This window comes from Papilio polytes, unplaced genomic scaffold (genome assembly GCF_000836215.1).
Source record: "Papilio polytes unplaced genomic scaffold, Ppol_1.0 DF824191.1, whole genome shotgun sequence".
Classification (NCBI taxonomy): domain Eukaryota; kingdom Metazoa; phylum Arthropoda; class Insecta; order Lepidoptera; family Papilionidae; genus Papilio; species Papilio polytes.
Window position 1 is genome coordinate 1,101,274 of NW_013525013.1, and position 22,391 is coordinate 1,123,664.

Consider the following 22,391-nt stretch of genomic DNA (forward strand, 5'->3'; position numbering starts at 1 on the left):
CTATATATGTGTTCATAGAAATGCTGGAAGCGACAATCTCTAGCGGAGCGTACACGGCTGGAATGGTATTAAGTAGGTAAAAAACACACAGAATACAATACAGAATACAGAATACAATACAATACAGAAATAATACAATACAGAAGTAAAATACATATTTCATTCTTATTATTTTATTAACAAGGGAGTAAAAAAATTAGTCTGCCTGTGAAAGGTACCTAATTCTATTGAGCCTAGAGCGTGGCGCACGGGCGCCCTTTGAGGCATCCTACGTACGCACTACACACCCCAGGAATAAGATGACCCTGGGTCTTAACACAATTCGTAGTATTTTAGCTAAAATGTAGCAAAAAGATTGTTGTTTTAACATTTATTCTTTTAATTTCAGTGATAGAAATCGGCGGTAAAAACAACAGAGTTCTAGCAGGAGTTGTATTCGCTTATGCTGTTTACATGGGAGAGACTTTATACGCTATCATTGCAATGTTCGTGCCATACTGGAAACATCTTGTCGCAGTCTTATACAGTCCTGCGATAGCATTTATATTACTAATATTTGTAATGAATGAAAGTCCTAGATGGCAATTACTAAACGATAGAACTGAAAGTGCTAAGAAAACACTATTAAAAGTAGCAAAAGTCAACAAAGTGAACATTGATAGTGAAAAATTGATTAATATGAGTGCAGAGGATTTAAAAAATGAATATAATATTGGTAGTTATGAAGAGAGAGAAGGTTTTATGGCGATATTTAAATCTAGAGAGATGATTAAAAGAGCTTTAGTGGCCGTCTTTTGTAAATTCACGGTTGGCTTCGTGTATTACGGCTTGATGATAAACTCAGTATTCTTGCCTGGTAGTAAATATACGAACTTCATGTTGGCCACCGCCATGTCTTATCCAGGAGAATTAATGTCTTTGTACTTAATGAACAAAGTTGGTAGAAGATTTCCATTGATATATGGGTTCTTGTTATGTGGTCTGTTATGCGCTACCACTGGCTGGATACCTGAAGGTATTAATAAAGATTTTTTTTATTATGTTAACGAGTTGCGATGCTTTAGAGTAGGCGCAGACTTTGACTAAACTATTGCCAACTGTTGTGCGATTGTCAATTGTTTCGCAGCCAATTCAATTGTTTAGTTGCACTAAAAATCGAGCAGTGTGCTCACCTCCATATAAGCTCATAGGAATTAAAGCGAGACTAAACAGTTATGCGATAGTTTGGTCAATGGTTTGCGCCAGCTCTGAATCTTTTGACTTGCGAAAGATTTTTGCTTCATCTCTACATTTTGTGATAAAAATACTTTCGTTTATAGATTCTACATCATTATGATAATCCACTGTCATTTATTTTACAGCATACACTTGGCTTAAAATAACTGTATTCCTATTGGGTAAGTTGATAGTGTCAGTTTGTTATACCGGAGTGATCACGTATACAATGGAACTGTTCCCTACAAGTGTGAGAGGAACAATGCTGGGCGTGTGCTCCGTCAGTGCGGGCATAGGTAGCATGATCGCTCCTTTAACTCCTATACTGGTAAGTATCTTAACTAGTTTTTTTTTTATATCATACTAATATTATAAATGCGAAAGTTTGTAGCCTAAACGACTGGACGGATTTCGATGAAATTTGGTAGAGATGTAGAGAATAGTCTGGAAGAACACATAGGCTACTCACTTTTGTTTTTTTAACAGTACGCGGACGGAGTCGCGGGCTAAAGCTAGCATGACATAGTTTAAGTTCAACGGGGCAAGCAGGTTTTATCTTAAGCCACCGTATTAACATCTTTGGCAAAAAACAGTTGCCTACCGTTATTAGAGTGGAGTGTTTTCCTAATTTGAGATTAGCGCCATCTATCGCACAAGGCGGATAGATAAAAACCATTGGAATAGCCAGTTACTTAGGTTATATTTTTTAGCATGAGATGGCGTATCTATATTTGTATTAAATGTGGTTTTAATGATAATTTAAATGTTTGTTTTTACTTTCAGAATACAGTATCTGCAGTTCTTCCGCCGATGATATTTGGTATAACAGCGATAGTATCTGGTTTACTTCTCATACGAACCCCAGAGACTAAAGACGCGCCTTTAATGGATACAATACAGCAAGTTGACTTAGCGCAGTCGCTGATCCCAAGGAAAAATAAAACGGTACAAAACGAAATTACGTACAGATTTAATAAAAGTGATAATGAGTAAATTTGTTTTTTTTTTACATTTAAATCTGCCATTGTTATCCCCAAAACACATGTGTGAAAACACTTTGTCATTCTTACAATTTACTTCATTTTAAAAAAAAAGTTTTCCGAAAACTTTACCGACGGCAAATTGCGTGATGACGAGTAAGGATATATACATGCCAGTGGCTGAATTGATTTAACTAGTTGAATACCATCGGTCACGTCCGACAACAGGCATGTATGAGTGACTTGCCAGTTCTCTTAAAGTAACAGTAACTTGCATGCCAGATTCTACTCTATTTTATTGGCATGTGTTTATAGACCTGCAAAGTTATCTGGCTCCGTGGGTATGTTTAACTAAATAATAACAGCTCGGCTCCCCTGTCCATCTAAAGATCAAAAACCTTGTATTGCACTTTTTGTTTCTTTCACGTAATTTTCTATGCTTTCGGTTTTATACATTTTCTGACAGTAATAAACTCAACTGCAGCCTTTCTTACCGGGCCAGATAAGGTTGTCGTACTATAGTGTTATCAGTGCATGATAAATATGTCAAGTTTAAAAACTCTTATATTTGCAAGTTGGTGAAAGGTGTGTTTATAAGAGTTTGAGACAAGTACCAGTGTGGATAACGTAACTTTGCTGAAATAATTGAGTTATTATAAAAGCGACATCACGAAATATGTTTTTATTGTACAAAGAGGCACAACAGTGTTTATAAAAACTTACGTGAAGTAGCAAACGTAGTGACAATGGAAGGAAAAGACAGTGAACGCAATGAGAAGGAGGTAGAGATAATAGAGACGATGGAGAAGTTCGGCAGATATCAGATGCTGCAGTACTTCTTCATTTGTCTGCAAGCCTCTGTCGTCACAATGTTCAATGTCAACTACGTGTTTGTCGCTGGAGATATCAATTACAGGTATGTATAAAAGAAGAGTTTAAAAACCGATGTTACAGTAACATAAAATGTTACACGACAAGCGTTCGTCACGAAGCAATTGTTACAATTCGAATAAACAATTCATGTTGTTCAGATGTCGTATACCAGAATGTGATGGTCAGTATCCGGTGTACAACACGACGTGGTGGCCCAACACGCACACTGACAGGTGCACGAGGCCGCTGCTTAAGCAGCCGCCAGCCGGAGTGTGCACCAATAACAGTTTCTCTGACGAAGTCGCGGTCTGCACAGAATGGGTCTACGAAACTAACAATACTGTTGTTGCTGGGGTAAGAAAATTGATAATAAAAATGACTAAAGTAATCTGAGTTTTGAATTGTGGTTTTAAAATGACAATAGTATCTATTTTCGTGTTGTTCGCAGTTAACTGAATTTTGTCAATTACTTATTTTACGCTATACGGTTTACATTTAAAATATAAAATTTCTGTTTTAAAAACCTACTAGATGTTGTTATCTTATTTCTTCGACGACACTCTGGATTTCTCTTCTATCCTTCACATTCCATTTAAAATTAAAAAGACGACGACAGAATTTCTGGACTCCAATGCTGCATAAAATTTATCTATGCATTCCAGCTGGATCTCGGATGTCAGCCGTGGAAGATAAATATGATCGGGACAATGCACAACATTGGCATGTCAATCGCATTAATGGCTGCTGGATGGCTGTGTGATAGGTATGTAATTAAAGAAGTAAATTCTTTTGCAAGGGTACATTAGTTATGAGTGTGGAAGTACACTAGTAGAGGTAGACCTAGAAAGAGATGGATGGATTGCGTGAAAGGTGATATGATCAAAAAATGAGTGATGACTAAGATGACGTATGATTGAGATATGGGGACAAAAACCTGTTACGCTGACCCTACGGGAGTAGGATAAGGAGAAAGAAGAGATGATGATTAGTACGTTTCTATGAACAGCATTAGTGAAGTGTGCGGTTCGGCGACTGTCCAGAGCGCCGGACAGAAAGGGGCGCCAATATCAGCGAATAGAGTCACATAAGACTGTTAAACTTCCGCTCAAAGAATAGAAAAAGGAGGCGCCGTAGAAATTTCACCCAGATAGCTTTAGAACTGGTACTATCTGTAAATGACCGAATTCAACCTATAAAGATAAGAAACATAGATTGTAACAGTTTCCTGCATTATCGAAAGACTCGTATAAATACATTATCATCTCGCATTCACCTTGATGCAACAGAGATAAAAAAATCTTTTCATATTTTGTTATCTATGTAATTTCATATCAAATGTTTACAGATTCGGTCGTAAACCAACATTGATCATGTGTTCAGTTGGAAGCTGCGTAGGTCTGTTGAAAATCTTTACATCAACATACTCTGTGTATGTGTTCATAGAAATGCTGGAAGCGACAATCTCTAGCGGAGCGTACACGGCTGGAATGGTATTAAGTAGGTAAAATAAACACAGAGTACAATGTAACAGACAAAATATAAAAAAACGTCACACTCTATATAGAAGGTGCGTCTTAACCTCATTAGGCACCTTGGCAAAAAAATAGTCTGGCACCTAGAAACCTTCTGATCACGCTTCGTACCCCTTACACCCCAGAGTTAGACAGCCTCGGCTAGCAAAACGTCACATTGAAAAGTGGTTTAATTAACAATTTTTCACGAGATTACGCCCGCGACTACGTTCACGTGGAATTAAAAAAAAAACTTAAGTTGTGTGTTCTTCCAGACTATCCCCTACATCTCTACCTAATTACATTGAAATCCGTTAAGCAGTTTAGGCTATAAACTCTTACAAATATCCATCCATCTAAACTTTCGCATTTATAATATTAGTATGATTTACACTTTTAATTTCAGTGATAGAAATCGGCGGTAAAAACAACAGAGTTCTAGCAGGAGTTGTATTCGCTTATGCTGTTTATCTTGGAGAGACTGTATACGCTATTATTGCAATATTCGTACCATACTGGAAACATCTCGTCGTGGCTATTTACAGTCCTGCAATAGCATTCCTCTTATTAATATTTGTTATGAAAGAAAGTCCTCGATGGCAATTAGTAAATGATAAAACGGAAAGTGCTAAGAAAACACTATTAAAAGTAGCAAAATCCAACAAAGTAAATATTGACAAAGAAAAACTGCTTAATATAAATGCAGAGGACTTGAAAAAGGAATATAACATTGGCAGTTATGAAGAGAGAGAAGGTTTTATGGCCGTTTTAAAATCTAGAGAGATGATTAAAAGAGCATTAGTCGCTGGGTTTAGTAAATTCACTGTTGGTTTCGTGTATTACGGCTTGATGATAAACTCTGTATTTTTGCCTGGCAACAAACATACTAACTTCATGTTGGCTACCGCGATGTCGTTTCCTGGTGAGCTGATGTCTCTGTACTTAATGAATAAGATAGGAAGAAGATTTCCATTGATATATGGGTTTTTATTATGTGGCTTGCTCTGCTCTACAACTGGTTGGATACCTGAAGGTATAAATAGACATAATACTCCCAATATAACTTGCTAAAAGCGGGCGTATATGTACCTTTAACTAAACTATCGCACAACTGTGGTACTGTTTTGCCTATTCAACTATTTAGTTGCACAACTAAAAAACGAGTACCTACTTCCATAAGCTCATAGAAATCAAAACAAGACTAAACAATTGTAAGATTGTTAAGTTTTATTTATGCGCACGCTCTAAAGGTCTTTTGCATTGTCTCCTCAAAACATCAATTATCACAATACTATAGCAATTTTCTTTACATTCTTTTCACGCGATATTGCAAATTAGAATATTTAATGTAATAATTTAATTCCACGGCGCTAATATTTTCTTTTACAGCATACACTTGGCTTAAAATAACCGTATTCCTGTTGGGTAAGTTGATAGTGTCAGTTTGTTATACCGGAGTGATTACATACACAATGGAACTGTTCCCTACAAGTGTGAGAGGAACAATGCTGGGTGTGTGCTCCGTTTGTGGCGGCATAGGTAGCATGATTGCACCTTTAACTCCTATACTAGTAAGTACATATTCCTCTAAATTCTAGTATCTTGACTATATACTCAGATTATGTAATTAATAATTTTAAAGACTCATTATTTTGTTATGATCTAAGCAAGCGTAAAACCTCATATTTAGTGGTCACTAACTATGGAGATCTGCAACAAAAATTAGATGCGTACTATTATTAAAGAGACAATAAGGACAAACACTTTTTTTTTATATGTAATATCCGTATTACAGTAACATTAACATAAAGTGGTTGTTGATGACGTCACGATTAGATATAGTTTCCTTTAGTTTGAGATTAACGCCATCTATCGCACCGTGCGTATACGAATTAGCCAGTCGAATAGCCAGAATTCATATTTTGTACGGGATGGGCTATCTATTCTAGTATCTCATCTGTGATTTTAATATTCAACTTTTTAATTACAGAATTCAGTGTCTATAGTTCTTCCACCGATGATATTTGGTATAACAGCGATAGTCTCTGGTTTACTTCTCATACGAACCCCAGAGACTAAAGATGCGCCATTAATGGATACAATACAGCAAGTTGACTTAGCGCAGTCGCTGATCCCAAGGAAAAATAAAACTGTACAAAACGAAATTACGTACAGATTTAATAAAAATGATAATGAGTGAATTGTGTTTTCTTTTTTAAATTAAATTGACCCTTATTCATTGGTTTCGTCCAATACACATGTACAAAAACGCAGTGTCATTCTTCCTCAATATTTCTTCTGTTGGAGAGACAACCTACAAAACCTTACGTACTCGTATTTGTGCAGGTGTTTCGCAGTGAAAGCCGATTATTCTTATAACATATTGCATAGCAGATAATAATGATTATGGATATTCTAACAGGGGTAGAGCCCGCTTTAACATCTTCGCATGAATGGGCCGGCTCGCCCGCCCACGACTACACAGAAAACAGGTCTGAAATGGAAGCAATTCCGCGTTTCGTCTGATGAGTGTGGAGCCGGAGGCCTAATGGATTTGACGATGGAGGAGGCGCATAGGAAAGGGAAATGTCCCCTTTATGTGCGTCTCCTACTCCGTCAATTAAGGGTAACGCATCTGCATTAGCGCATGTTAATGGGCAGCGATCACTTTCCATTTCGGTGGATTCAGGTGGCCTTGCTCGTTTTCCAACTTGTATTATAAAAAAAAACCTAGGGAAGATCTATCGTGTACGATGACGTGAAAATACTTTTGGGGTTCAAAAATAATGTGGAGAAATAAAGGTTTTATCCTTTTAATATCATTACGTATTTCAGTAAGTATGTTGTTTAATTAACATAATTAACTTTAAAGTAAAAAATAATATATGAATTAAACATTGAAATTGAATGTATAATTAATGAATATTATGTTGATAAAGATATTCTTATTGGGTTTTTCAACTCGGGAACTTTTATACAAAAGATATTGTTATCCCTTTTTTTCATTATGAAAAAATGAGATAATGCTATATTTTTGTTTTATATTTTAAACTAGCTGTCCCCGTGCGACTTTATCCGCATGGAATTATGAAAATTTTATTTTCTTGTTTACATGTGTCAAAATATCAATTGCAAATGTCAAAATGACATGACATGACAAACCATGGCAACCTTGCTTCCTTATGCAGCAACTTATTGTCTATTTACTTTTTATCCAATACATTTACCCTCTAAGTTTAATGGCGTGAAAATCTACAGCCTAAAGCGTGACGTAAGTGTAGGGCTTTTTATTAAAAAAAGTATTATTCAAAAATATGCTGTATTTGCTGACATCTTAGGCAACAAAGAAGTGTGTGTTTACGCTTTATTATAATGGTATAGATACAGAAGTATACATTAAAATTGGCTCCAAAAACATCTTACTAATATTAAATGCGAAAGTTTAGATGGATGAATGTTTGTTAGTCTACAGCGTAAACGGCTAAACGGATCATAATAAAATTCGCCTTAGATGTTAAAAATAGTCTAGAAGATCACATAAGCTACAAGTAAAGTTTTTAAAATCCGAAACTCCGTTATCAGTGAGTAACATGGGCTATTTTTTTTTATTTTTAATTTCACGCAGACTAAATCGCGAGCAACTGCCAGTAATAAATGTTCTTATTTTTTCAACAATGCTTATTATTATATTAATATAGATTGGTCGTCTTACAAGGAATAAGGTTTTCTGTAAGTGAAACACCGCGTTTTTCCGTCACTGTATTTATTATAAATGCTACTGGCTTTAATCATCGGATGACCGACAAGACAACAGTTGCCGTGACATCCGAAAAAAAATATGGCGCCGACTTCCGATAGCTGGGAACAAGGTGATTTGATAAGGTGAAGCGGGCCATGAAGAAAAGTAAATACACATTTAAATGTGTTTAACTAATGTTATTAAAAATTATAATTAGTTATTCGATAAACGATTGTTCATGTTTTACTTGGTATCACTAAATTCAAACTTAAGGGTATCTCGTAATTAGGTGGGAGCGTCTACAATGCGCGGAAGTTCACTGCGAGTGCAAAAAGCACCTATAAGCGATATTTTTGTCCAGTGCCTAGGATCGTCCGGTACGGCACTACCTACCGCTTTCATTCCTATGAGCTTATATGAAGGTGGACACTCTACTAGATTTTTAGTCGTGCAACTAAAAAGTTGAATTGGCTGCGAAACAATCGACAATCGCACAACAGTTATGAAATAGTCAAAGGTGTGGACGCTATAAATGGCCAATATCAAGTGCGGATAGCGGTTCCAGCTTTAACCGAATCAAAGTTTGAATGGCTATATACATTATGTTGAACGTCATTAATTTCATGGTAACGTTTCGTGATAAGTTAAACTGGTTATATTTACACTAAAAAGGTCTTCACTTGGTTACAAGGAATAGAAAAATATACGCTCCAGTATTCGCTGTATTATCTTTATAGTGAAAATATTTTAAACAACTCATCGTGTGAATTTTAAAATAAGATTTTCATTTAAAGTAATAATTTATAGTGACTAGATTTCGTCCGCGACTCCGTCCGTGTGGAATTAAAATAAATGTAAGTAGCATATGTGTATTCCAAACTATCCTGTATAACGCCGAATTTCATTGAGATCCGTTCGGCAGTTTCCAAACTCTAACAAACATCCATTCAAACTTACGTATTTATAATATTAGTACGATTAACTTTGATCGAAAACATAAGAAAAATAATCTGTTATAATTAGGCATATCCATTGTTATTTTAAATCGAAACTATTAAGTTAACTCTCATTGTCTCATTTTTATTCTGAAAACGATACGCGTTGTTCGATTTATGTAAATTTTAATTTTATATTTTAAAAATAAAATTAACATTTGCCCTTGTGTAATAAATGTATGCAAAACATCAAAACACGTTTCCAGTTTTATTTGTTGATGAAAATCATTTGAATAGACGAGGTAAATAAACAATAAAAATGAATGTACAATTGTAAAATTGAATTATTACTTATTCTTTTATATATCAAGATAGTTCTTAAATATGTTTATGTATTAACCAAATTTTATATTAAATTTTCTACAAGATTGTTACGTGATTTACACGTAAAATGGCTGTGTATAAATCCAATCAAAGCAATGAAACACCAATATGTGATACAATGGAGAGGTTGGGTAAATTCCAAAGGATACAATACGTGTTTTCGTTTGTGGCAACTCTATTGGTAACAATAACTCATATTAATTACGTGTTCGTTGCTGGTGAATTGAACTACAGGTATGAATTTTTATAAACTACATCTTTTACTAATTGCATCTCGATCTGTTAAGTTAGCAGTAATAGACATCAATATATCTCATTTACATAAATACAAAAAGAAGTACCCTATATGTTCTTCTTTACTCTTCATCTATGTCAAAATTAATCGCGATCAGTTGAGCAGTTTAGGCTACTAACTCTAACAAACATCCATCCCATAAACGTTCGCATTTATAACTGCAAATCGTTACGCGCGGAAAAAATCTTATTTTTTTTTATAACATAAGGTAGCAAACGAGCAAGCGGCTACCTGAAATCGCCAAAATGGCGAAGCAACCGCTGCCCATAGACGTCCGCAATTGCAGATGCGTTGCCTACCCTTATACGACGGAGGAGGAGACGCATATAAAGAGGATATTTCCCCTTCCTATGTATCTCCTCCACTGTCAAATCCACTTCCCCTTCTCATCCTCTCCTTATGAGAAAAGGGTGGTAAGGAGTAAGGGACTTAAATTAGGCCTCCGGCACCACACTCATCAGACGAAACACGGAATTGCTTCCATTTGACGCCTGTCTTCTGTGTGGTCGTGGTATTACATCGGGCATGCCGGCCCTTCAGTGCTAAGATGTTAAAGCGGGCACTACCACTATTAGTAAATAGTCTATGTGTTCTTCCAGACTATGTTTTACATCTGTGCCAAATTTTATAGTGATCTGTTAAGTACTTTTGGAGATATAGCAACAGTTTGTGTTAACATAATTAACTATATCAAAATGTATTTTGTTGGAATAAAAAAGAAAATATCCGTCCATCTGATTTTTTTCATTTATAAGTAAAATGTTATTTTATTAGATGTCGTGTACCAGAATGTGACGAATTAAACAAAGAGTACAGTCCAATATGGTGGCCAAATAATACAATTGACAAATGTTTGAAACCAATACTCAGAACCGATGTTGGCCCAACTTGCAACAATGACAGTTTTACGGATGATTACGAAGATTGTAAGGAATGGATTTACGAGTCTAATGAGACGGTTATAGCAGATGTGAGTAAATTTATTTTTACCTTATAGCTAACTAGCTGTTCCCATGCGACTTCATCCGCATGAAATAAAAAAATCATTTTATTGTTCACATTTGTCAAAATATCAATTACAAATGTCAAAATGACATGACATATTGTCAAACCATGGCAACCTTGCTTCCTTGTGTTGGCAACACCTTATGGTCTCTTTCCCACATTAGGGTTTTTATCCAAAATATTTACCACTAAGTTTAACGGCGTGAAAATATATAGCCTAAAGCGTGACGTAAGTGTAGGGCTTTTTATTAAAAAAAGAGCTATTCGAAAATATGCTGTGATTGCTGATATCTTAGGCAACAAAGAAGTGTGTGTTTACGATTTATTATAATATAGATAGATAGATAGATAGATAGATAGTAATATGGTAGAGAAGTATAAATTATACGAGTATTTATATTTTTATTTCAATTCGACGATCAGACGTCACGGTGAATTATTTACTTTAAATTTTAATATAACCTCGTTTAAATTGTATGCATAAAGTTTTACTGTTTTAATTAACATATTTTTATGTTTTTCTTACTCATTTATTATACATTATCACTTTGAGCACCTGAGTAAAACTGAGTAAAACTGTGAAATCAACATTTTTTTTGTGACTGAGTTGCCACTGTTTGCCTTGTAAGAGGTATTTACAGATTCACCGGGCTTGAGGTGGCCGAGCGCATGGCGTTTAGCCTAAACCTCGTTTATAAGTAACTAGGCTCGAGGGCTCCCTCAGGAGCCTCGGGGGGAGCCGTTACTTCGTTATTATTACCGAAGTGGATCAACATGTTGTTACAATAAGGAATCACGTAGTATATATTGCATCAATGTACAGACTATTTCTTCTAACTCTTCCCTTGGTATACTAATTATGACAATAAGGGCCTGTTCTACCAAACTGTAAATTGTCTGATAAACCAACGTGTAAAGTATTTGATGGAAATATCGGATTTTGTTACCTTTTTTGAACATAAATAAACCAGCGCTTGACCACGACTCCACCTAACCTAAGTGAAGACGCGGCCGAAGGATAGAGCGCGCTTGCACCTTATCTGACAGTGGTATTTTTAAGCTATCTGAGCCTCTAATAGCTAGTGATAGGACAGGCCATAAAAATATTAGAATATGAAATTCCATCTACGCTACTAACCGCTGTCGTAAGAAACAAAATGGCGAAATTGAATTAGACACAAAATACCACTGGTTATAGCTTTTCCATTAATACATATTGCCAGCGTAGAACACCTATGTCGCTTGGCACAAGACCGGAAAAAGTTCACTGACCGCCAACCTCCATTTATGGAGACGCACTTAGAGAGGGAGAAAGAGAGACATTAATATAGAAATTACTCGTATATCGTGATATGTGTAATACTGTAATGAATACATTTAATTTCTAGTTGAATCTAGGCTGCCAGCCATGGAAAGTGAACATGATTGGTACCACTCACAGTATTGGCTTGCTGTTAGCAATGATCGTCTCTGGATGGTTGATGGATAGGTAAGTTTATATTTTGTTGCTATAAAATAGTATCAGGCGCTCGAAAAAAATGTAATCACAGTACTTAAAATTAAAATTACAATTCATAAGCTATTTTTAGCAGTATACTAAAGTAACTGAAGCTTTGGTAATGCTGCTAAGAACAGGGTAACACGGTTTTCATGTAAAAGTAAACAGGCCGAAGTACGCAAGACCCTTTCAAGTCCTTAACTACCGCATAATTCAGAGTTCTGAGTTTAAAAGATATTATTGAATTAGATGTGGCTTTTTTGGCATTAAATATTTTATTTTACTCCAGGTTTGGTCGCAAGCCGATGTTTATATTCTGTCTGGTTGGAAGTTGTATTGGACACCTAAAAGCCTTTACAAAAAATTATTATATTTACGTGCTGATAGAGTTGATAGAAGCGGTCATCACCGGAGGCGCCTACACTGCAGTCTCCGTTTTAAGTGGGTAACGGATTTGTAATAATTTGTATTTTCAATAAAAGTAAAGTTTCGAAAATAACACTAACTAGCTTTTTTGTTTTGTTTTGCTGTGGTAGAGCCCGCTTTAACATCTTCGCACGAATGGGCCGGCACGCCCGATGTAATATCACGACCACACAGAAAACAGGCGTGAAGTGGAAGCAATTCCGCGTTTCGTCTGATGAGTGTGGTGCCGAAAGACTAATTTCAGTCCCTTTCCTTTTCCACCCTTTTCTTAAGAGGAAATAATGGGAAGGAAAAGTGGATTGACGGTGGAGGAGACGCATAGGAAGGGGAAATATCCACTTTATGTGCGTCTCCTCCTCCGTCAATGAAGGGTAGGCAACGCATCTGCAATTGCGGATGTTTATGGGAAGCGGTCGCTTTCCATATCGGTGGACTCAGGTGGCCGCTTGCTCGTTTGCCACCTTATATTATATATAAACAAAAACTAACTAGCTGTTGCTCGCGACTTTGCACTCGTGGAATTAAAAAATATAGCCTATGTTATTCACAGATTATCTTTCTAACGATCGATCGATCGGTTTCGATAATTTCATGCGGATTGAGCCGCACGGGAACAGCTAGTTTATATTATTAGTAAAAAGTAAATTACTGTATACGTTATACGTTATATGTATAACTGAGATATTTTTAAATATTTCAGTGATGGAAATTGGTGGAAAGAAAACCAGACTATTAGCTGGCGTCATATTTGCGTTCGGGATATACATGGGGGAGTCTGTGTTCGCGGCCATGGCATTCTTCGTCCCATACTGGAAGAGTCTGCTTAAAGTCATCTACACACCGCCCATCTTTATCCTGTCTTACGTGTACTTTTTAAAGGAGAGCCCCAGATGGCAAATTGTAAACGGGAAAACTGATCTTGCTAAAGAAACACTTCTTCTGATATCAGAAACTAATAATGTTAACATTAACAAGGATGAATTATTAAGTATGAGTGGGGAAGATCTAAAAAAAGAGTTTAAAATAGAGAACTGTCAGCAAAAAGAGACATTTAGAGATGCGATGAAATCGAAAGAGATTGTAAAACGACTTGTGATTGGATCGTATGCTAGATTTGCCGCTTGCTTCGTTTACTACGGCCTACTGATAAACTCTGTGTCTCTTCCTGGTAACAAATATACAAATTTCTTCTTATCGTCAGTGATGTCGTATCCAGGAGACATAATGGCTCTGTATTTGATGAACAATGTTGGTAGGAAGATAACACTTGTCTATGGTTATATTATTTGTGGATTGCTCTGTATTGCTTCTGTTTGCTTTCCCGATGGTAAGTGGTACATAAACTATATTTAATTTTATAGATGAGGCATCGTAAAATGTTTTTTCACCGGTACTTTCTCTGAAAGCTACCATATCAGTTGTCAAGCTTAGTGATACCTTGTGTTCTTGTATTTACATTTAATAAAATGGCTGTTGCTCGTGATTTCGTCCGCGCGAAATTACCTTTCTAACGGTGAAAGAAAGTTTTAAATCAGCCCAGTACATTTTGAGTTATTTCAATATATACAAAAATACAAATCTTTCCTCTTTATAGCATTACTATAGATTTTATAAAATTACTAGCATTCGCCCGTGAATCCATCTCCGTGGTAATAAAAAAAGCAAAAGTGAGTAGCCTATGCATTCTTTCAGACTATCGTTTACATCCATACCAAATTTCATGGAGATCCATTCAGCCGTTTAGGCTACAAACTCTAACAAACATCCATCTATCTAAACATAACATTTGCATTGCATTTATAATATTAGGATGATTTTACAAAACTATTGTTAGCTGCATCCATTGGGGATTTATCAATAGATAGAGTTAGTGATGATTTTCTTAGGAATCAAAAAATCTTTAGGCATCCCCTATCCTGGCTTAGTTAAATTTTCTTAGTAATTTGTTCTTTGTGTTATTTCAGATTACACTTGGGTGAATACAGCTTTCTTTTTGGTCAGTAAAATGGTGGTGTCCGGTTGCTTCATAGGGATAGTGACATATACCATTGAATTATACCCCACTAGTGTTAGAGGCACTCTAATTGGAATATCTGCTTTAACTGCCAGCATTGGTAACATTCTTGCACCCTTGACGCCAATAATGGTAAGTTATTTTTTTTTTGTAACTAACTTTCCGAGTTAGTGTTCAATTAAAAAAAAACAAAATTGACTTCTAAACAAAATACACTAAAAATTAAATATTCTCAAAAAAACAGTACAATAAAAAGTAACGAAATAATTCCTTGAAAATAGTAAACCTACCTTATTGTAGCTGTTTTGATGTCGGTGTCAGCCGAAGTATGCAGTGATATTTTTACGTGGCTTTCTACATTTTTACCATAACAATTGACAATTGAAAGTATAGTAACGTTTAAGTAATAAATCTACATTACCTAATACTAAGATGAACTTGTAATAATTAGGCTTGTACCATTAGAGACTGAACCGCTCGGTCAAGTGAGGTATTAAATTTTCTTTTCTTCAGGATTCAATTCATCGTGTTCTTCATTTTTAAAGAATAAGTATGGTTTTTTTTCAATCTCTATTATTATTTTTCAGAAAACGTTTTCTCCCATTCTAACATCGTTGACATTCGGTGGTTTGTCTATTGTTGCCGGTTTACTCCTCACAATGACACCAGAGACTAAGGACTCTGCTCTTGTAGATACGGTGGAGCAAGTTGACCGTGAGATAAATCTACAAGAAAGTACTAAGAAAGAGAAAATGAAAGGGCAAATAAATGAATCTTACGTCAGTAATGAAGAAGTGTAAAGTTTCATGTTAGGTTAAGTTAAAAACAATTTTCAAGCAATAAATACGTAACAATAGTAGTATTGTTTTTTTTCTTGAGATGGGTAACAGTAATTTCTCTACTTTATGCGTATTCAAATGGCCACTTACTCGTTTGCTGTAAAAAAAAAACAAAGAAGCGCCTGTAATTCCGAAATAGCAAATTATCCTGATCCAACTTTAATCTATACTATTATTATAAACAGGAAAGATTTGTATTTTTGTATGTATTGAAATAATTAAAAAAGTACTAGGCCGATTTTAAAAATTCTTTCACCGTTATAAAGGTAACATACAACAACATATCTACAACATATCATACAACATATCTATGAGTAACATAGGCTATATTTTTTTAATTACACGTGGGCGAAGTCACGAACAACAGCTAGTCGAAATATAAAATAAGGATCAGCATGTTCGTAAACAGAGATTTCCGGATTTGCGAAATTAAATATTAAATCAAAACAGTTACAACAGTTTCTCAAACCTTATGCCGATTTCATATTAGCGGGATAAGGTCAACAACATGATAATTTAGATGATGATGGAGGGTGACGGAGATAAGAATAAGAAAGTAATGAAATTACTAGATTTCGCCCGCGATTGCGTCCGCGTCAATTAAAAAAACAAAAGGAAGTAACCGACGTGTTCTTCCAGACTAACCCCTACATCTATGGCACATCATCTAAATCCGATCAGCAGTTTAGGCTACAAATGCTAACAAACAATAATCTGAACGCATTAATAATATTAGGAAGATAAAACTTTATTTCTGGACTTGTTCTTCTTTGTCAAAGGAAACATTAACATCTGTAAGTTGTCATTGTGATTGGCAGTTGGCAATGTGACAAATTCTTTCGTCATTATTTATTTTAATTCATATACAAATAGGAGGTATTATGTTTATCGTTTAATATCTTGTTGAATCACATTATTGTGGGATATAATTATCTAATGTACACGTTTGTAATGCTATAGATAATAAACGTAGGTTTTCTGGGGATTGTGCAATTGATGATTGATATGCTTTTAGAATATCAGGGTAAGGATCCTTTAGATAGTTTGATTTCTTTTTTAAAGACTGACACCTCACCATTGTAAACCCGCAGTAACAAGTAGATACAAGTCATTGTTAAAATAATGAATTATTTTCAAATCAAATGTATTATCTAATAAAACTATATAATGAAAACCTTATTCAAAATCTTACTAATATTATAAATGCAAAAGTTTAGATGGATGGTTTGTTAGAGTTTGTAGCCTAAAAAGCTGAACGGATCTCATTGAAATTTCACACAGGTGTAGAGCATAGTCTTGAAGAACACATAGGCTACTTGCTTTTGTTTTTTTTTTTAAATTCCACGTGGACGAAGTCGTGGGCGAAAGCTAGTCAATTGTACTAATAAGAAGTCCAAATTAACATTCGTCTTGGATTTTACAATACTCGACTTCATAACCAATAAAATACCATCTTAATGCTATTAAAGCTTGAGTTATAAAAAAACTTTAATATTATTCAAACCTACATTATAAGTAACATATTTATGTGTTTTGTAGTGTCAAGGAACTTTCTGGAAGATGTAAAATGCATTAATTAAACTATTGGAGATTACAATTATCTTTTAAAAATTAGATTTCCTAATTAATAAAATCAAGTTACTAAAAGAAACGGATGTCTTCAAATTGACTAATTTTAATTGAATCGATTTAAAACATCGATTTCACTTCACTAATTTCAAATCTATGTCGTCAAAATGCCTGGAAAAAATAAGAGGGAAATCGATGTTGAACATACAATGGAAAAATTCGGTTTATACCAAGTGGTGCAATATTTCTTAATTTGCCTGCCTCCGATGTTTATCACCATGTATAACGTAAACTACATTTTCGTCGTTGGTGAGGTTAATTATCGGTACGTATTCATAATAGTTATTGGTACGCATTGCTTCATCTCTAGCGATCCGTACCAGCTTCGCCTGGTCCGCAAAGAACATACGAGTCATCGGCAGAAGAATTTTTCTAATCGGTTCTGTAGTTTCAGAGCCTACTCAATGCAATCAAATCTTTCCTTTTTATCATATTAATCTATATCTATATTATTTATACTATTATAATAAAACGTAAACACACACTTCTTTGTTGCATAAGATGTCAGCAAAAACTAAATATTTTTCAAAAATCCTTTTTTTAATAATAAGTCCTACACTTACGTCACGCTTTAGGCTATATAATTTCACGACATTAAACTTAGTTGGTAAATAAATTTAATAAAAACACTTAAAGTCTCCTCCTCCGTCAATGAAGGGTAGGCAACGCATCTGCAATTGCGGATGTTTATGGGCAGCGGTCGCTTTCCATTTCGATTGATTCAGGTGGCCGCTTGCTCGTTTGCCAGCTTATATTATAAAAAAAAAACTATAGAACCCTTCTCTTCTATCGTGAAATCCCACTGGGTTTCCACACCTGCATTACTCTGGTAATACCTGGTTTATCATTTCAGTTGCCGTATTCCAGAATGTGATACATCCACCGGGTATCCGGAGTACAAACCGTCTTGGTGGCCGGATAAACATATAGACAGATGCAAAAAGCCGAAGTTCACTGGAGGTGCTTGCACAAAACAGAGTTTCTCTGACGATTTAGAAGAGTGCACGGATTGGGTCTATGAAACCAACGAGACAGTAATAACAGAGGTTTGTATATATTAGAAGGTGATATTGTATAGGGAATATAATTAAAAAGATATTTGAGTTTGAAACTCTTAGGGCCTGTCCCACTACTGGCTGATAGAGGCTCAGATAGCTTATACGTAACTGGCAGATAAGGGAACAAAATCTGACATTTCCATCACACACTTTCGATTATAATCAGACATTATACGAATTGGTGGGTCAGGCCCTTAATGTCATGGGTATAATTTCTTCTTAAAAGTGACATTACAATATTGAGCATGTGAATACGAATGCGTATTAGTTCTTGTACCTTTGTAAAAGCGTGCGTACACTTTTTACTAAACTATCCCACATCTGATTAGTTCTAGTTAGATTCCTAAGAACTTATATGGAGGTGTGTTCACTATTCGATTTATAGTGCAACTAAACAGTTGAATTGGCTGGAAAACAATTGACAATCGCATACAGTTGTGCGATAGTTTAGTCAAAGGTGTGCGCAGGCTGTAATTGTTGTATTTATTATAACATTATTGATTAGGTGTACAACTTTCAGTTAGATCTCGCGTGTCATCCATGGAAGTCAAATATGATCGGGGCAGTCCATAATGTTGGTTTGTCGATAGCGTGGCTCGCTTCTGGATATCTCGCTGATAGGTATGTATAATAAAGGATATTTATTTCCTAACCATTATCCATACATTATCTGTAATCATAAATCAGGTATGAACATGTTCTGCAGTTCAGTTTACATAGACTCAGTAATTATGAGAGCTGAAAGCCGCGAGACAACCGATGGCTCGCAGCTGAAAACGATGCATGTTTGCGAGAGTTTGTAGCCTAAACTGTTGAACGGATCTCGATGAAATTGGGTATAGATGTAGAGGATAGTCTGGAAGAACATAAAGGCTACTTACTTTTGTTTTTTAATTCCACGCTAATTGAGGCGCGGGAGAAATCTAGTAACTACGAGTATAAATATAAGTAACTACCATAGACGACGCTCGAGACTCCGTCTGCGTGGATTAAAAAAAAACAAAAGTGAGTAGCCTATGTGTTCTTCCAGAGTATCCTCTACGTGTGTGCCAAATTTCAACGAGACCCGTTCAGCTGTTAAGTGTGCAAACTCTAACAAACATCCATTCATCTAAACTTTCGCATTTATAATATTAGTACGATTTATTGGATATTCCTCCTTAATAATATTCCCTTTCAGGTTCGGTCGCAAGCCTACGTTGATTCTGTGCGGTATTTTTGGTGGTATTGGAATCTTCAAAGTCTTTACAACCTCCTACATTGTATATATTATACTAGAATTTTTGGAAGGAACTATCGGTGGTGGCACCTATACTTCTGCTATGGTACTAAGTAAGGAAAACAAATAATAAATAAATTATTAGAATTATATTCCACTGAGGCCTCGGAGCCTACTCTATGTTAGACGTGACTAGGACATAACCACTCTAGCTGAGTGAGGATTACACACGTATCGTTGAATTTTTTCACAAATGCAGGTTGCATTATGTTGTTCACCGTAAGAATGTCGGGTAAATAGTATATATGCAATTGGATAATAAGAAATTGGTGGGATTCGTACCCAGGACCTGTAGATTACAAGTCAAGTACAACCACTGAGCCATCGACGCTCTCTGATACTAATAATAATTTTATTGAATTCTTTAGTTTTGTTTTCAGTGATAGAAATTGGAGGAGTTGATAACAGAGTTCTTGCCGGTGTTATATTCTCATATGCTGTCTACTTGGGAGAGACCTTGTTCGCGCTAGTTGCAATGTTCCTACCTTATTGGAAAACACTTGTGTTGATAATTTACAGTCCAGTTATTACTTTCGTTTTACTTTTCTTTTTAATCAAGGAAAGCCCACGATGGCAATTGCTAGTGAATGAAACGGATAAAGCAAAACACTCATTACTCCATATAGCGAAAGTTAACAAAATAAATATTAATAAAGACAAATTGTTGAATATGTCACCAGAAAATTTAAGAAAAGAATTTAAAATGGATACGTACCAAAAAAGGGAGAGTTTTGGAGCAGTTGTCAGATCTAGTGAGATGAGAAAGCGTACTCTAGTCGCAGGGTTTTGTAAATTCACATCGGGTTTCGTTTATTACGGCTTGATGGTGAACTCTGTATTCTTGCCTGGCAACAAATACACTAACTTCATGTTGGCGACAGTCATGTCGTATCCAGGAGAGTTCATGTCTTTATATCTTATGAATAAATACGGAAGGAAGTTTCCATTGATATATGGATTTTTATTATGTGGAGTGCTTTGTTCGGCATGCGGGGCGGTACCTGAAGGTAAATCTTATTAAAATTATATATGTGACAGTTTGAATTGACGTTTGTAACGTAACCTAAAGTACTGAAAGGATCGCGATGAAATTTAGCATAGATGTAGAGAATAGTATGGAAGAACACATCGTATGCTTTTGTCAATTCAATGCTACAGAGGCTCTTGAGAAAGCTAGTATGTGCATTTATCAATGCGCTGTAACTATTCAAATTTTCAACTTACATTCTGCAACGAGTTCTGATTGTAATTCTCTAAAAGTTGGTGAAAACTATGGTAATCACTATATGTTCTAAACATGTGTATATAATATCTCTTGCAGAATACAAAGATGTTAAAGTGGTTCTATTCTTGTTGGGCAAGCTGATAGTATCAGTGTGTTTCACCGGAGTGATCACGTATACCATGGAGCTGTTCCCGACAAGTGTGAGAGGCACAATGCTGGGCGTGTGCTCGGTTTGTGCAGGCATAGGCAGTGTTCTGGCACCACTAACACCGATACTGGTGAGAATAAGACGAAGTAAAGCTAGTTAATTCTTGTTAATTCAGGTCGCTTGCTCGTTTGCCACCTTGTTTTTTACAGTTTGTTTAATGGTCTGTTATATATCAATTTCAGAATGAGGTGTCCATAATTCTTCCACCGTTGATATTTGGTGCCACCGCGCTCGTATCTGGGGTTCTTTTGACGCGGACTCCGGAGACCAAGGGCGCTCCCCTCATGGACACAATAGAACAATTGGATAGAACTTACGGTCAACGTTCGAGTACAAGACGTTAATCATCTTCTGTCTTCACCTTTTCCCAGTTATTTGGTCTCGACCAAGAAGTTAATCATGAATTGAATAAAAATTAATGTATTCACAATTGTTTAATTAATTTTCATGTTAACCAACTGACAAATAGTATTTTTCGTGTGATAGTTTGATTTTATACATGTGGGTTTGTATGTAACGGTTTAGAGCCTAAACGACTGAACCAATCTTGACGAATAAGGTGTCATTTGATTCGATTTCTTCCCAGGAGTGTCATAGGGTATATTACTTCGTCACAAAACTCCTACTGTAAAAGTGAGAAATAAAAAAATCGTTGATGAATTCTAATCTCACTTATACACAATTATTTTTTATTTCCATTCTTATTTACGTTTTCGAGTGTTAAATAATCTCTATGTTTGGCACTAATGTAGGACAGAGGAGATAAAATACACTTTTAAATCCGTGCGCACAGTCGCGGGCAAAAGTTAGTTATTTAATATACTTTACAGTTGCGATAAACTCTATGAGGGGTAGATGTGACTCGGTATTAAAGAATTTACACATAAAACTGGTTATTATCTCTGAACCTTTGGACTGCTAATATTGACAAAATATAGCAAAAGTTAACCATAGGAAAATACATGTACAGTTACGGAAACTCGCAGTGGCCTAACAGAAAAAAATATTGCTCGTAACGAGACAAACTCTGCTTCTTCTTACAAATATTACACAACGTACGAAAGGATAAAAAAAAGCGTATTGCATCAGTAAGATATGTTGAACTGTTGTAGAATTATCGAGTAAATATGATTAAATAAAATTATTTTATCCCACGTAAACTTTGGAAATCGAAAATAGTTACATTTTCGATTTTTAAAGTAGCCTATGTGTTCTTCCAGAATGTCCTCTACATCTATGTCAAATTTCATCGAGATCCAGCAGTTTAGGCTACAAACT

General features: G+C 35.5%; 4 protein-coding genes across 4 annotated transcripts in view; all 4 read left to right on the plus strand.

Annotated features, from left to right (window-relative positions):
* Nucleotides 1–2,209, plus strand: part of LOC106110700 (solute carrier family 22 member 3-like) — a 5,540-nt gene extending 3,331 nt beyond the window's left edge. Inside the window, exons 5-8 of the mRNA XM_013292600.1 lie at nt 5–72; nt 389–1,015; nt 1,362–1,543; nt 1,999–2,209. Coding sequence (XP_013148054.1) covers nt 5–72; nt 389–1,015; nt 1,362–1,543; nt 1,999–2,208 — 1,087 coding nt within the window. The 3' untranslated portion in view covers nt 2,209. The remainder of the gene's footprint in view (nt 1–4; nt 73–388; nt 1,016–1,361; nt 1,544–1,998) is intronic.
* A 394-nt stretch (nt 2,210–2,603) lies between these two features.
* LOC106110874 (solute carrier family 22 member 2-like) lies at nt 2,604–6,779 on the plus strand. The gene is made up of 7 exons (XM_013292819.1): nt 2,604–3,111; nt 3,227–3,422; nt 3,731–3,831; nt 4,414–4,565; nt 4,986–5,612; nt 5,969–6,150; nt 6,570–6,779. The coding sequence occupies exons 1-7, from the start codon at nt 2,942–2,944 to the stop codon at nt 6,777–6,779; spliced, it is 1,638 nt and encodes a 545-aa protein (XP_013148273.1). The 5' UTR covers nt 2,604–2,941.
* Nucleotides 6,780–9,626: 2,847 nt separating this feature from the next.
* On the plus strand, nt 9,627–15,676 carry LOC106110796 (solute carrier family 22 member 15-like). Its single transcript, XM_013292703.1, has 7 exons — nt 9,627–9,871; nt 10,707–10,902; nt 12,326–12,426; nt 12,725–12,876; nt 13,562–14,188; nt 14,826–15,007; nt 15,463–15,676. Exons 1-7 carry the CDS (start codon nt 9,705–9,707, stop codon nt 15,673–15,675), a joined length of 1,638 nt encoding a protein of 545 aa, XP_013148157.1. The 5' UTR covers nt 9,627–9,704; the 3' UTR covers nt 15,676.
* An 874-nt stretch (nt 15,677–16,550) lies between these two features.
* On the plus strand, nt 16,551–21,537 carry LOC106110792 (solute carrier family 22 member 3-like). The gene is made up of 8 exons (XM_013292698.1): nt 16,551–16,738; nt 17,254–17,608; nt 18,197–18,389; nt 18,922–19,022; nt 19,582–19,733; nt 20,061–20,687; nt 21,002–21,183; nt 21,296–21,537. Exons 2-8 carry the CDS (start codon nt 17,451–17,453, stop codon nt 21,455–21,457), a joined length of 1,575 nt encoding a protein of 524 aa, XP_013148152.1. The 5' UTR covers nt 16,551–16,738; nt 17,254–17,450; the 3' UTR covers nt 21,458–21,537.
* The last annotated feature ends 854 nt before the right edge of the window (nt 21,538–22,391 follow it).